General features: G+C 37.0%; 2 protein-coding genes across 3 annotated transcripts; both read left to right on the plus strand.

The window, feature by feature from the left end:
* Positions 1-3,547: 3,547 nt before the first annotated feature.
* Positions 3,548-6,564, plus strand: apoda.1 (apolipoprotein Da, duplicate 1). Of its 2 annotated transcripts, none has more exons than XM_044221051.1 (5): positions 3,548-3,659; positions 4,000-4,138; positions 5,298-5,419; positions 5,531-5,616; positions 5,806-6,564. In XM_044221051.1, exons 2-5 carry the CDS (start codon positions 4,022-4,024, stop codon positions 6,039-6,041), a joined length of 561 nt encoding a protein of 186 aa, XP_044076986.1. In that variant the 5' UTR covers positions 3,548-3,659; positions 4,000-4,021; the 3' UTR covers positions 6,042-6,564. The 2 variants fall into 2 exon arrangements, with proteins under 2 accessions (XP_044076986.1, XP_044076987.1); XM_044221052.1 differs by having other exon boundaries at positions 5,878-6,564.
* Positions 6,565-7,823: 1,259 nt separating this feature from the next.
* Positions 7,824-14,786, plus strand: LOC122887622 (COP9 signalosome complex subunit 9-like). The gene is made up of 3 exons (XM_044221054.1): positions 7,824-8,056; positions 9,495-9,567; positions 14,172-14,786. Exons 1-3 carry the CDS (start codon positions 7,961-7,963, stop codon positions 14,207-14,209), a joined length of 207 nt encoding a protein of 68 aa, XP_044076989.1. The 5' UTR covers positions 7,824-7,960; the 3' UTR covers positions 14,210-14,786.
* Positions 14,787-16,134: the final 1,348 nt, after the last annotated feature.

The following is a 16,134-nucleotide window of genomic DNA, read 5'->3' on the forward strand; positions in this document are numbered from 1 at the left end:
CTCCACTAGTAGTAGTGCTGTAGTAGATATTTATATATTTTTGACCAATGGATCAAATGACTACGTGTAATATGAAATGGAAACCTACAGAGATGTATCACCTGACTCTGCAGTTCCTCTCAGCTCTATGGAGCATTTTAGCATCTTTCAGCTCATTATTTTGGTTTTCCAACCCACAACAAAAGTTTACCTTCTCAACACTCTCATCAATCATTTTCAGTAGCAATCAATCATTTTCAGCATTTTCTTCAGCCCATATAAACCCACTGTACACTATCTTTTCAGCACCAAACAGACAGACAAAGTTAGAGATTAGCCAGAGAACATATTGGAGCATTTAGCAGATAAAGAGCAAGATATTTTCTTCAGGAGAGCTCAAAGCAGAGTGAATATTGGACTTAGATTTATCAGATGGACACAAACACAACTCCAAATAAATGCTAATGTTGCTCTGTATCTGCTGGATGTGTAAATAAGCAACTGTTTGCTAACTTGTTAGCCATATCAAATCTATGAAGTGATAATATGACACTGTTGTGGTTACCCCAAATGAATGAGTGAGTGATTCAGGTCATTCGTTCGCAGGAGGAAATACACAGCTGATTCAGGTTGCTAACATAGGACTGCTAGCTGCATGGCTAACTGAGCTAACGGTAACTACAGTTAGCAGCAGTTAGCAGTTACTTTAGCAACAAGTAAAGGTATCTGTCCATCAGGAATCACCGAGAATTGAGGCAGTGCAACCGGAGGACATCAGAGGGAAAACCAGAAAATATTTTCTTCATAAAATATGATCCAGTTTCACCAAAATCAGTTAAAAAAGTTATAAAGTTGTGTTTTTTGTACAGTAAGCAGTGAGGACCGGCTCCCAGAAACACTCCGCTCTGGCGGTGACTAACGTTTTTCCAACCTAATTCTTGTCACTTCTGGTCTGATAAACAGTAAAATCATCAAATTCAGGTTAAAAACAACAATGCATTTGGTCTTTGCAAATGGAAATGATGTGTGTTTATTTGCATATAGAGCGGGGAAGTGAGATCCGATCACAAGTGGTCACTCGAGATGCATGTGGAGAGGCAGCATGTGTGAACTGATGTACTTGGAGTTGTCCACTTGTTAATGCCAGGTGTAAACAGGACCATAGTGCTGCATCTGTACTCACTCTACCAGGTGAGCTACCAGGGCACTCCTATGACAGAAAGTCTAACAACAAAAAGATCACAGTATAACTGTTGTCTGAACTCTGGAACTGAAGTGCAAAAATAACACTGTAATGACTGAATGAGACAAAAACAAAGACTTGTTGATGACCACTGAATTAGCCCTCCATGTGTTAGAATATGGATACAAAAACTATAAATTACAAGCATGTGATCAAAACCAGTATGGGCCAAATTTCTGGCTGAAATGCCGCAGCCTAACAGTCTTATCTGCTTCTTTAATATTCCTTCCTCTTTTTATATATTTTTTCTCCATCTTTGAGCGAGTATGCCAGCGTGACTGGCCAGTTGGTCCTTGATCATCTACTGACCATTCCGGCTCATTGCCTCCATCCAGGCAAAAACCCAGCGCCTCTGCTTTAACCAGGCTTTGATGTATCTGGGTGCAGTTAACAAGTCATCCCTCTCTGAAGTGTATTAGCTGGAAATTGAGCCTTTTGATCTTTAATTTAACCTTGTTTGTAGCCATGGGGCTTTGTCTGAAAGCAGACAGCATTTAATGGTATTTGCATTTAATTGACAGTGTTTGGTTTGAACAGTTTTGAGTGTTAAACAGCTGTGGTTTACTGCACCAGGACATTTCACATATTTAAATGTCGGGATACTGATATTTAATATTTTATATATTTTTACGTTTTGTGTGTATTTTGCTGCATTCGCACCACAACCATGTTTACTTACTTACTTTAACTGCATGAGCACGTAATCAATCATTTTAAGGACATCTGAAGAAAAACAAGATCAACAACAGCAGCCGCAATAATACTCCCATATAGCTCTTTGCATGTAGGAAAGAAAACCTCACTTGTACTTTAAGGTAAAAATGAAACTACTAGTTTGATGAAGATGATAAATTGCCAAAAACATTTTTTTCTAATTCTCCTCATTTAGGGGTGTAATATTTTAAAAACCCATTCTTTATGAATTGTTCCTGTACCTGCCTCCTGCTCAGACCGTTCACAGCAAAGTATAAAGATTTCACACATAGTCAATAATATTATGCCAGTGTTTACATCAGTCCACACCCACCAGAGCTAATTCAAAATGTTTACATTCCCTCTCCAGAAACATGACAATAACAAATCAACACTTGCTAAACACTTGATTATGTGAAAATTATGCACTTGAACTTTATGCTCCTGCACCAGCTTTTGCAGCCTGTTCTAAGTGGCCTTGGCCTGAGTCCTCTGTTTCCAGCAGCATGATGAATGACAGGATGAGAGTCACCAGTCAGACTGGCTGAAAACCAAGAGAGGGATTCTGCTCACAGCACACTGTGGGCAGAGGAATCATGAGTGTCACTGAATCATGAGTGTATGTGTTAAATGTGTAATAAACAGTCACAGAGACTGATGTTATATAACTTATTATTATGAAACAAGACTAAAGTCTACAGCCACACAAACACAGATATATAAGCCTGTATTGATCAAATTGAGTTTTTTTTAACCTTCATTTAGTTAGGATAATTCACTGAGAGTAATGCTCTGTTTTTCAGGAAGGCCCGATCACATTCACATCTTCTACAATCACAGTCTGATCTGCTGGCCACAGAGCAGCTCCCCTGTTTTGTTAATGAGGGAGGGAATTAAAAAATGAATCCTACAACCAGCAATCTTCTGGTCACAAGTCCACTTCTCTGTGGTTTACACCACTACTGCTCTAACTGATGAGCTAGATGAAAAGTCAGGGGATCACCAAAAATGAATGTCTGCACCAAACTGCATGGTAATGGGTTATCCATCCAAGAGTTGACAACCGTAGATGTCAACCAGGTGGTGGCGCTAGATGGAAAAGTCAGAGGATCACCAAAGCTTTTACAATTCATCCTCTGGGGAACATGCATGTCTATACCACATTTCATGGGATTCCATCCAATAATTGATGAGAAATTTCAATCTGGGCCAAAGTGGTGGACCGGCATACCAACATTGCCTTCTCTAGATCCACAACGCTAGCATGGCTAGTTCTGATCTGTCAAATGTGGCAGTAAGCTACTGTGATGTGAACGTGAAAAAATATTATTGAATTAGATAAAATCTAATTCATTCTGTCAATCCCTTTATATAACCAGGACTAAGGGGGACATTTTCTGTTTTAGGTTTGAAAATAACATTAAAATGGCGTCTATTTGCAGCTGTGTATGTAAAGACAGTGCGTATCTTTGCAACCTGAGAGTCACTTAAATAAATCCTGAGAAATAAATCTAAGGCAGGAGAACATCCAGATTGTTTTACAACATTTCTACTGGTATGTCCCCCATGACTCCACTTTGCTAATAGTTTACTTCATGTCTGAAATAAAGCTGGCTCTACACAAAGACGGCCATTGATGACACAGAGTCGCAGTGCTGCAAAATCTCACGAGCAACGTCTCAAATTCAAATACCAGAATTTGTCCGAGGGAGAGAACATATATCTGAACCACCAGGCCACGGAGGTAAGAAAAGATATTTAGTGATGTATATAAATAATAAAATGACAAACAGTTCACTAACTTATCACTTTTAGAACTTTTTGTGAGGAAAAATGCTGTTAATTAGCCTAAACTGAGGTTGTATTTTCTTGTTTAAAGAAACAAAAGTGTAAAAAATGTCTGTCAAGTAAACTTTCACATTTAAAATAATAACTTGTTTGCTTTTCAACAGTTACCTCTGCTTATATTTATTTTTTTATGCAAATGTCTATTATTTGTTACCTTATCTACACATACTGTAGATTTAATGTTCTTAGACCATTTAGTAACTCATTTGTATGTTTTGGTTGACAAACTTTTGCAGGTAACAAAGGCCCATCTTTACCATGGAGTTATCTTTTGTTCTGGTTTTTGCATTCATCCTCCCGCTCATCAGGGCTCAGGTGCCCCACTGGGGTCCATGTCCAGAACCAGCCGTTCAACCGGCCTTCAACCTTAAACAGGTACCAGGAAAGCTAGTTTGTGCAGAATGTGTTGAATAAATTGAGAGGCCAGTGTCCAGTGCTGTCCTATGATGGTGTGTGGATGACAAAATGGCTGCCCTTTTTCTTTCTGTGCCATTTGAAAGGGAAAAAATTTAGAAAATATCTGTTTTGTAGATGTGAACCTCTGCTTCGAGTGTCTGATTGCCAGTAAGCTGACGAGTTTACAGGTTTTCTATTGGTCTATATCTGATTTTTATTCCACAGAAAGTAGCCATTAATAATTATACTTTAGCATTAGACAGCAAGTTACTTATTATCATCTTACCATTGTTTAATGTAGAGTAGGGTAAAGCATTTAGCATGTATAAGCAGTATACAAACATTTAATAAAGGGTTTATAACACATTATAATGTAGTTGAAAGCAGATATAATCATTTATTAATGTATTTTTTTAACAAGTGTAACTCCTTTTGTGGGCACCCGTTAGTGGAGGCTGGTGTATAAACAGATAATGAATGATAATATAGCAAAATGCAGTTGTAATAATAAATTAAGTCTTCATAGGAGAAGTTATAATTGTTGACAATAATCGTACATTAATAAACACTATAATGTAGGAGTAAGCAGATATAAGGACATTTTATATGTGCTTACTCCTACATTATAGTGTGTTATAAACCATTTATTAAATGTTTATATACTGTTTATAAATGCCAAACAGAGGGGGTAGAAGTAAAGTGTTACTGAATTATTATTGCTGATGCATTAATGTATAAGCAGCATTTTACTGTTGTAGTAAGTCAAGGTGGAGCTAGTTTGAAGTACTTTATATACTGGTCGGTAGTTTAGTCTGTAACTAACCAATCTGCAAAGTAACTAGTAAATAAAGCTGTTAAATAAATGCAGTGAAGGAAAAAGTACAATATTTCCCTCTGAAATGTAGTGGAGTACTGCAGAACTGTAAAGTCGCATAAAATGGAAATACTGTAAAGTCAAAATTGTACTTAAGTACAGTACTTGAGTAAATGTAACTTTCCATCACTGGTAAAGAATAGGTTTGATAGGACACCCACCGTACATTTGTCTGAAGCCACTAAAGCATGTAGATTTATTCATACTCTCTACTGACAGTGTTCTGAATTGTCTTTGAACTCGTGTGTGCGTTTGCCCTCACAGTTCATGGGGAGATGGTTTGAAATTGGCAAACTGCCAGCCCAGTTTGAGAAGGGAAGGTGCATCGAAACCAATTTCACTTTGAAGACAGACAACTCCATTCGAGTGGTCAGCTCTGAAATACTGTGAGTCCTATCTGCAATTTCTTTGTGCAAATGTGGAGTCAGCAGGTAATATTTGCATGGTTTGTATTTCCCTTAATTCAACATGAAATTTGACTGTCTGGTATAAAACAGAAAAGGAGAGCTGAGGAAAATCGAAGGGACTGGAGTCATAGAGGATCTGAAGAATCCGGCCAAGCTGGGAATAAGTTATTCCTACGGTGAGCGAGACATTTGATAACTGCCACTGTTGTGTGTTGTTTAGGGAGTCAGTTAGTAATGTTAGTGGGCCTCTTCGCCTTTATCAACCTCATATTAGACAGATTACTTTTTCTCCTTGTGTCAGATCAGGAGGAAAACATTGTTGGTGATCTGCTTTTGATCTTGTTTTGTGCTCCTTAACACCACAGTCCTGCCTTACTCCCCTTACTGGATCCTGTCCACTGACTATGTGAACTCGGCCCTGGTGTATTCCTGCACAGACATCCTGAGGCTCTTCCACGTCGACTTCGCCTGGATCCTGAGTCGAACACGAACCCTGCCGGACTCCACCGTCGAGAGAGCCAAGGAGATCTTCGCCAACAACAACATCGACGTGAGCAGGATGATTGCCAGCAAACAGCAAGGCTGTGACAAAACTCTCTGAGCAGCAAAGGAAATGCAACACAAGATGGCGCTGTTGTTGACAGGGGGGAAAAGATGATTCATCATCTGTTCCAGAAACATCTTTGACTAATATTTTACCAGAAAGGTAGACTCAACTCAGTTACTCTGTTTGTTTATATGTGAAACAGAGTTTCCTACCTTTTTAAGACACTAAAAAATGTTTAAACCACAAAATAACTGCATGCCTATACTATACAAAGTTGGATGTGAGGGTGTTTTGAGTAAAGCAGTATAAGTGTTAAGTAAGTCATAGTTTACACACATTTTTATTTAACATATCATCACTGGTTGTAATATTACAAGATGAGAGTCATGTTCTGCACAGTTTTTAGCCATTTAAGCTGTTCATTTTGTCATAAAGAACAATGTTTGGTGTTTCATTTGCAGTATAAAATAGAAGAATCATATTGTAAACATGTGATATTAAGTAAATCTGATGTTTGTAACACAAGCTGGGAACATAAAGCATCTAATTAAGAGTCAATAAAAGTCAGTGAAACTTACTTCATGTGATCTTTAATTCTGCAGCTGCATAATGAAATCTTTTAATGAAATCATACTGTATGAACATCAGCGTGCCGACCCTGACAGGCCCTGGGTTGCACACATATAGAGTCCGAAATAAAAACAGATTTTTACTTATTTTACTTCTCCTGTAAAACTATTTAAACTACAGACTACTATCTGATGTATTAACATGGCTAAGATGTTTACAGCTTGATATCAGTCTATTAATTTTACCTAATATTTTTAAAGCTATGTAACATCCTTTAATCTCTTGAACCATGATTTTCCCTTCAATTTCAATACAATTTTTAGCTTTAGAGCTAAAGTTTGCCAGTAATGTTTAGCATGTCATATACAAAACATGTGGTAGCGCCTATGTGGTACTAAACTGCAAGACATATTGTAGTAGTGTGATGGTGTATGAAACATGTATGGGAGTGGTCATAATTACGTAAGAAAGAAACTAACTTTGTATTAAAGGTGTAAAGCACCTTCAGCGGAAGACTCATCCCCCCAAAATGCACCACAGAGCGCCACAGGAAGTCATTCCTGCCTGTGGCCATCAAACTCTTTAACTCCTCCCTCTAAGTGTCTGTATGACCCTAGGTCACTAAACTGGACATTGATCATTACATCTCTGCCATACTTGAATAATTGTGCAATATTCTGTGTACTACTCTTTTTTCCCGTGCAATATTTAGTTTTCCCATGTTAGTTTTTCCTATTTCAATAAGCTACACTTAACTCGACAGTACATGCACCACTGTTTATCACTTATTACTTATTTTATTACATTGTATTATTATACTGTATTATCATCATCAACTGGTAAACCCACTTGGTACTTCACTCTATTTTATCTTATACTTATACCCACCTGGTACTTAATATATTTTCTGACCTATTTTTATAGTGTTTTATATTGTATTATATTTTTTGCTAGTACTTTCTCCTGTGTGCACTGACGTAAAGGCGAGCTACTGTAACAAAGAGTTTCCCTTCGGGGATCAATAAAGTATTTCTGATTCTGATTCTGATTCTGATTCTGAAAGTATATTAATTGTGAACTTCACAACATGTAGCCTTATGTTTTCTTTTTCTTTTGGCAGCTCAAAAAAGCAAAAAATGAAAACACTTTGAATCAATGTTTACTTGTAAACAAACCGGTTGCATCAAGTAGTAAATATTAATACGTGTGTGCATTATTTGAATGATGACACAATTTTATCAAAGAAAGCGTACCTCAATACCTGCTGCGGAACCTTTGTGTGTTCACTTGACTTTCTCGTCGGATTTATTTTCACTCGGCACCACACTAGCTCGGCTCTGTAGCTTCTCTAAATAAGAATTTGATGAAAATCTGACGGCAAGACCTCGTGGTTTTGTTCATCCATGCCACTAAAGGATCAGTCAAACTCCACAGCCATGAAACCAGCAGTGGATGAGATGTTTCCGGAGGGCGCTGGGCCGTACGTCGATCTGGACGAGGTTTGTTAGCTAACTAACTGGCTAACTCATTAGCTTAGTTACGTGACAATCAGCTTTCCGCCTTCTTTATTACCTTTGTTTACAGCCTAATACCTTAGTTAAGCGGCTGTTAACTGCTAAAAGTTACGAATAATAACTTCCCACACGCTAATGTTAATGTAACGCTAGCTTTCTTGGTAACGTTGACTCAGCTGACTTAGTAATACTACATTTACTGTACCTAAGTACAATTTTGAGGTACTTGAGTATTTCCATTTTATGCTACTTTATAATCCTACTCCACTACATGTATTTGATAGCTTCGGTTACTAGTTACTTTACAGATTTAGATTATTAATACAAAATATAAATCAACTAATACATTTTAATATATTATTGTGGGTTAGGCTACCCAGCAGTATGTAAAAAAAATAAAATAAAATTAGCTCCACCTTTACCAGCTGCAACATTAAACTGATGTACACATTAATGCGTCAATAATTATAATCCAGTTATATAATATATGTGATTCATTCTGCATAATGAGTATATGTACTTTTACTTCAAGTTCACTCCAAAATCAAAAATACATATTTTCCCTCTTACCTGTGGTGCTGTTTATCCATCTAGATTGTTTTGGTGTGAGTTGCCGAGTTTTGGAGATATCTGCCATAGAGATGTCTGCATTTTTAATATAGTGGGACTACATGGCACTCGTCTTGTGGTGATCAAAGGGCCAAAAAATACATTTGAAAAACTCAACAGCAATGTCTCCTTTCAGAAATCTTGACCCGGTTACTCAAGATAATCATGTAGGAACTATTTTCCTTCTACAGATAGTTCCTACATGAAACTGCTCACAAGCCGAGTGCCATATAGTCCCATTATTTGTAAAATTTCTGATGACTTCTCCACCACTGTTTATTTGTAAGTTAACCTAAGTAAGCGACATGCTGTCTTACTGTTTGTAAGATGTTTCACGGTACAATGTTAATCAACCCAGACTATATATGGTCACATATCACAGTATAAATGTGAAGTATTTTGTAGTATCTCACTGATCTAACTACTTAATTTTACAAAGTAGCAAACTAACAATTCTCAAGTATTCATGAGGAGCCTAATAATAAATGGTTGATAAACAGATTTCAACAAAACCAGACTTTTGGATTAACAAGCTGTCTGCTTGTTGGGATGAAATCAAGACAATGCAGCAGCAAAATTAAAATGCAGTGATTCAAAAGTAGGGTTAAACATTCTCTAGTTTGTAGAGCATCACATAAGAGTGTGAAATATACTGTCTTTGCAGGTTTACGTTTCACCACAACTAATTTCTAATGACCAACCTATCTAAACAGACTGTTAGTAATAGGCTGGTTTTCTGGTCGTCTGGCCGGTAAGCTGCTGTCTTTATTGGCTTAAATTTGTGCCTCTGAGCTGCATGTTTGTTCTCTGGCAGGCTGGGGGAAGCACAGGACTGCTGATGGACCTGGCTGCCAATGAAAAGGCAGTTCATTCAGACTTCTTCAATGGTAAAGATTTCTTTATATGTACATACAACTTGCTATGCCTTACCTTTGCACCTGACAAACTGAGATTCTCAACAGCAAAACCAACCAATCAACTTGACCCCTCATAAAATACTGAGGAAATACTGATTTATTGTTATTGTGCAGTCAGTCCATGGTATCTGCAGTCATTGTGTATACCACTGGCCTTACCTATACAGTAATCTATTTAAAAGAAATTACCCCTTTTTAATAGGACTAGGGATGTGTATATACTATATCTTCTCTGATTTGCTTAAAAAAAGGTGCAGACCAATTTGTAAAAAATCTGCTATGCAGCAGCACAAAGCTGATGAAGATTCAGTTACAATTCATCTCAGATTTGACATAATTTTCATATATTTAATTGTAGGCGATGGTGGTCACAAAATAAAAGCAAACAATATTTCCTTGAGCCAACTATTAAAATTATTGTGAGCCAAATGCCCAAAATATACTGCCACACCAGTAGTACTAAATAATGGGTAGTGATACACAGGGCAACACTTGGGACAGTCCCCAAAGACAAATAGTTCACTGAAATGCTGCAGGCTGGGAGTGTATCCAGCATTTCAACAATGCTTCAAATGCCTGGAGATGAAGACGCTTATTGCTCCAGTTATTGCCTTCATCTGGCAGGAGTTAGGGGCCAGTAGTTGCTATTGCTAATGGTGTTGTTACTTGCCACGTTTTGACTACTCCTCGCAGTTAAAGTTACCATCAGTGCTCTATTCTTTTTCTACTAAATTAGTTCTTCCCAACTTTGGACTTCAGGCTGCTTGGCAGATTGTATACAATGGAGTCTGACGTTTTTCGTTTCAGGAAGTGGATGTATTGAAATAGGTATTTGATTGGAGGGACATAGCAGGAGAGGGGTACAAATACACAAACCCCCACATATAAACAAAAGACCACAGAGACTAGTTCGTTATTTAAAATTTGCACAGAATTGGATTTTGTCAGCCGTAAATATTTTTGATGAAATTCTCACAGAATTGGAATCTGTGGATTTGACTCAACATACAGTCGCTGCATTTCTGACTTTTGTATAGATTTTCTGAAAGGTGTCGATTCATCTTTTCACCTCTAGACAGAGCCTTACAGCACCTTTTGGCTGCAATGATCCTCTCACAGGATTTTACAAATAGATGTATCAATGCAAATTAATTTTGCTACTCAGGTAATCTGAAGTGAACTGAGGAGGAGTCAGTCATCTTCAAATAGGAAATTGTCAGTCAGGGCAGATTGAATCTGTTAGCACATGATGTTATTTCACCCTTGGGCATCAGAGTGCTGCTGGTTCCACAGTAGGGAATCTCTTTACTGGCCCCAAAACATTCCTTGTACCTCCGCCCCCCTTTTACAAACTGTGTTTTATAATGTAGTGTGATCTCTGTCCCGAGGCGCAGCTACATCAAACGGCCGCTACGACTTCTCGCCATATGCGACACAGATTCCACGCAGCCTTCTCAGCAGGAGCTCTGTGGATGTGCTTTATATGAGGCTCATTTAGGATGGCAGGCTTTATTCCCTTCTGATAGAGATGTGTACCACTTAACTGTCTCTAGGCTTATTGAAAGCAGCTCCCAATCCCCTGGCCTACATTTTAAAGGGATTTTTAATGCTCATTCATTTAAATAATCAGTTTGTCAGTCACACTGGCTCAATTCTTTCACAGTAACAAAAGTAAAACTGCTTTCATGGTTTGTGCTAATTTCACACTGCTCAGAAATATTTATGCTACAGCAGATCTGTGGGAAAAATAACTGTAGTGTTTTGTAGTTTATGTTCAGTCGTAATGCTTTTTAAGGGATTTTACAAAACTTTTATTTTTATATATTTCTACCCTGATGCTACATTTGTGTTGAAATCACAGAAATAAACAAAAGAAACCTCGCTGTTTCTTACTGTTGCATATACTGTATCTCTCCAGCACCAAATGGGAAACAGCAAACATGGTAGTTACTTTGGTAACAAGTGAAAAACACAGGTAAACACTAGGTAACTGCTAAAGTATGATACGGTTGTCTGATGTTGACTGCGGATAGTTATTGGTTTGATTAATGGTTTATAGTCTAATAATGTGTGTTTGTATTGATTACTGACGGTGGCTGATAAAGATAATTATCAGCTAATTGTACTCAGTTTCTAATGGCAGTATGCAGTAAATGTTGCCCTTTGTGTGTGTGTTTTTAAACTACTTTCCTAATTAAACATGATGTGCTTAATGGTGTTATGACTCCTGATGAAACTTGAAAGCTCAGCATTCTCGATGCGCTTCCTTTTTTAACATTTATTCACCCAGATAAAGCTAATATTTGTCTGTGTAATATGACCTCCTCTTTCTGTCAGCTGCTGTGTCTGCAGTGTATTTACAGATTTGCGATTTTATTTGTTTAATTTTAAATAAATTTTCAACATACATGAAAAACCGTAATTATAACCATATAACATCAAACACAGGTTTAACACTACAATTTGTCAAAAAACACACATTTTACTGTGGACCCACTCAAATGACCACCTCTGGGTCATTTGTAAATTTGTAAAAAAAGACGTGTACTGGATTAGAACTTGACTGACATGCGGCTCTAGTGGCCTGATCTCAACCCCATCCAACACCTTTGAGATGAATTAGAGCAGATATATTGGTATATTGTGTATATGTCGGCTGATTAGTAACAAGAAATTGTAGTACAGTGTTTGAGGCACCGACAAGTTTATTTTTCCTCTGTAAAATGTCCCGCTCAGTACATATCTCGTGGTCACAATTGTGGGATCCTTACTGAAAATGTTTATTTGTTTATGTTAAAAAATATTTGCCAATATATTAAAATCTTAGCTATTGATATTGATATCCGCCTCAAAAATCCAGTGTCATTCGGGCTAAAGCTGTTATAGCAGCATTTTAATGCCAAGGGATTTGGAATGAGATGTTCAACAATCACGTTTGGGTGTCCGCATATTTTAGGCCATATGACCAGCAGTTACAACACGACAGAAGCTGTCACCTGAGTGGACCTGTCTTTCATCGTAGCTAATGTTTTTTGTGAAGGCTTTAATTAGGGCCAAAATGTTGTTTTTCTGTCATGTGTCTGATTTCTATGTTCTGTGTGTTTGATGACACCTTTTAAAACAGCAGTCTGTGACTGTAGATAAACTCAACAAATTCGTGTGTACAGTATGCACACGATGTACTGTATGTAGACCGAATGCAGACTGTACAAAAGTAAGCAAGCTTTATTTACTGTATACAGCACAATAGAACACTTTTTAAAGCTTACAAAAAAGTATCACTTTTAGCAACAGTCATGGATATGGACGTTTTGTGCTCTGCCCTCTTCAGAGTGTGTGTGTGTTAACTAGATGTCTTTCATTACATGTGAAAACCTGTGTGGTAGCACCCTGAAAGATTTCAAGAGATTTGCTATAAAGACAACAAGTCCATTCCTTCCTTTGTTTTGCCCGCTATTTAAAGTTTTATTATAGCTAAAACGATTAGTCAATTAATCGATGGACAGAAAATTAACCAGCATTAATTTTTCAAGCAAAAATGTCAAACATACTCTAGTTCCAGCCTCTCAGTTGTATTGGTTTGCTGCCTTTTTGTCTTATGTGATCATAAATTAAATATATTTACATTTTGGACTGCTGATCAAACAAAACAAGACATTTGAAGATGTCACTTTGGGCTTTACGAATTTTTGATGGTTCTTTTTTCAGCATTTTTTGACATTTTATAGATCAAACAATTAATTTAAAAAAAGTGCAGATTAATTGATAATAACAAAACAATCATCAGTTGTAGTACTAGTTTTTATTTTACCAGGAAAACACTAGGGCTGCAACTAATGATTATTTTCATTAACGATCCATCTGCAGATTCATTTTTGTGCCTAAAAAATGTGAGAAAATTGTGAAAAATGCTGGTAATAATTTCCCACAGCCCAAGATGTGTATTCAAATTGCTTGTATTATATGACCAACAGTCCAAAACCCATAGATACTCGGTTTACTATCATATATGTTGAAGAAAAGCATCAAATTCTAAACTAAACGTTGCAGCTCTAGAAAACACATATAAAAAGAGCCATATCTAAAAAGGCAATGTCAATGAAAACAGTAGTAGTTGCAGAAAATGTACAGTACAAAATTACACGTATCCCCTCAGCTGGCAGGGAATGGCTATATAGGAGATGCAATACCTACTGAATGGTTTAACATTCACTTAAAAATGCAAGCTCTCTTTCCTTTAAGCTGGATCTTGGTGAGTGTTAAATGTTACGTGCAGAAACAGAGGATGTGGCACATATTCTCAATGCATGTTCATACAGTTCTCCTGATGACCTCTGACCTCACAAACTGTCAGACCCAAAGGAAGGGCACTCAGCAGACTCCTCAGCTGGTGCATTCCCAGATCCTTTTAGTTTTATCACCCTGCACCCCTCCAACCCTCTTCGCCTATAACAGTTTCTAATAATATTTATGAGAAAATGCCCGGCTTGCAGAAACATTTGAAATACAGCCAGTGTTTTATTGTCCAGCTGTTATGTAACTTAATAATTGTTTCTTTTGTTTTCCTTCCACAGATTTTGAGGATCTGTTTGATGATGATGACATCCACTGACAGAGACTAACGTGTCTCCAGAGTAATGATGGATGATATTCACACTACTCCACCCCTTTTTTTCCCGCCTCAACATTTTTTTTTTTGTGGAAAGCAAACCAACCATTTACTGTCTAATGACATACAATTTCCTTTCATAGTTCATAGGCTTTTTAAAAACATTCTTGAAAAGTCATCACCGGCTCCAGATGTTGTGAAATTCTTAAGATCCCAAGGATTCCTTCATATATGGTATGTTAAAATTATGAGCTTGTATCGTGCTCATGTCTTTGACTGCTTCTAAACTGGATTGCAGGTTTGAGTGTGCCGAAGAACACCTGTTAGGAACGTAATTATACATATGGTGGGCAGAGGCTCCATATGCGGTCGCCCTTAAACTTGCTGCAGATGGCATTTGATAAATGATGGTCTGCTAAAATGGCTTAAATTATTTGTATGACAGTGTGTGATAGTCACATATATTCTGTGTGTCATGTCATGTCATGAATTTGTACATATGTGCACAGAAGTTATGCATCCACAGTTGGATGCTGGTCAATTATCAATAAATAGTATTTTTTATATATGAGGCAGTAAATGTGTGTGTGATTCTGGGAAGATCTCTTCTTTCACTTTTTTTTTTAATAATAATATTTTTAATTCATAGAATGCTTTTGTAGAAACTCAAAAATGCAACATAACCTAGAAAAGTTTTACAAGATTTTAAAGACAGAAATTGTGAACATAGCTAACATGTTTCTATATTTTTTTTATTTACCTTGCATTTAATATTTCAAAGCACATTGTACAAAGTTAGGACAGAGTGATAATTCAATAATATCTTCTGTCACCTATCAGTTAATGAGTGCGTTACATGAGCAGTAGTTTCCTGGTTATGATCATGTTTTTGTTTATATTATGCACATGTAAACATCTTATCCTGGTTTCAGAAACCTGGATTTGCTGGAGTACTCCAGAGCTTTCGATCACATCACATGATCTTCATCAGCAGATGGAGTTGGAATTGTAGATGTTCAAATTTCATTTTTTCTGAGCACTTAAAGACCTGCTCTAAAATTGACCTCAAAGTTTTCTTTCTTTCCTTTAGAAGTTCTTATAGTGCTCAGAAATTGACAGAAAATTAATAGACAGCTATTTTGATAGTAAGTTAAATATTTGCTGCCTTATGTGACCAGAAACTAATATTTTTGGGTTGTTCACTGTAGGTCGAACAAAAAAAGACATCTGAAGACATAAACTAAATATAAAAATTATTTAATTTTCCCGTCATCACCAACTCTTAAAACTATGGGATGTATTGCATTGTTTATTCCAGGAATATGAGGAGCAGAATGTAAAAGCTAGAGGATCAGCCAGCAGTGTGATCAACTCCAATACTGCAGCCAATAAACAAAATAAGATATGGTAACTTTTGGAGATGAGCTTTATAAATAGAAGCCAATACTTACGTCAAACATGAAAGAGCCAGGACAGTTTTTGCAATAAAATGTTGAGAGTGCTGTGTGCATCTGCAGCTGTCAGCCTAAAGGTAAACAGCACACAGACTGCTGTGTAGATTACATCACCACAGTAAAAAAAAAAATGACAAAAATGTTGTGTACAGAACAGTTTGTCAGAAAGATATGTAGATTTGATCATTTCCAAAAGCAAAAGTATTTACTGTATAATGAGAGACTCGCTCAATATCAGCACCAATGAGAATGCTGATCTGAAGGTCAGTAATGTTTCCGGTTCTGGGCAACAGCATATTGAGGTTTTATTAGTATTCAGCAAAAGTTGGAGACTGATAAGAGGCTACTGAAGAGCACAAAATGCAAACCGCAGATTTTTAACAGCTCGCTGTACAGAATCAGGAAAACAGAACTGTGCGGTCAGCATAGAAATTTACAACAGTTATGTACAAGACAATGGTATTAATTACACTC

Source organism: Siniperca chuatsi, linkage group LG13 (genome assembly GCF_020085105.1).
Source record: "Siniperca chuatsi isolate FFG_IHB_CAS linkage group LG13, ASM2008510v1, whole genome shotgun sequence".
NCBI classification, from domain to species: domain Eukaryota; kingdom Metazoa; phylum Chordata; class Actinopteri; order Centrarchiformes; family Sinipercidae; genus Siniperca; species Siniperca chuatsi.

Bases quoted from the DNA above. Each gene is read 5' to 3' on its own strand.
- apoda.1 (XM_044221051.1), top strand. From the start codon at position 4,022: ATGGAGTTATCTTTTGTTCTGGTTTTTGCATTCATCCTCCCGCTCATC. The intron at 5,420-5,530 runs GTGAGTCCTATC...GGTATAAAACAG, and splicing joins GTGGTCAGCTCTGAAATACT to AAAAGGAGAGCTGAGGAAAA. The intron at 5,617-5,805 runs GTGAGCGAGACA...TTAACACCACAG, and splicing joins GGGAATAAGTTATTCCTACG to TCCTGCCTTACTCCCCTTAC.
- LOC122887622 (XM_044221054.1), top strand. From the start codon at position 7,961: ATGCCACTAAAGGATCAGTCAAACTCCACAGCCATGAAACCAGCAGTG. The intron at 8,057-9,494 runs GTTTGTTAGCTA...GTTCTCTGGCAG, and splicing joins CGTACGTCGATCTGGACGAG to GCTGGGGGAAGCACAGGACT. The intron at 9,568-14,171 runs GTAAAGATTTCT...TTCCTTCCACAG, and splicing joins TCATTCAGACTTCTTCAATG to ATTTTGAGGATCTGTTTGAT.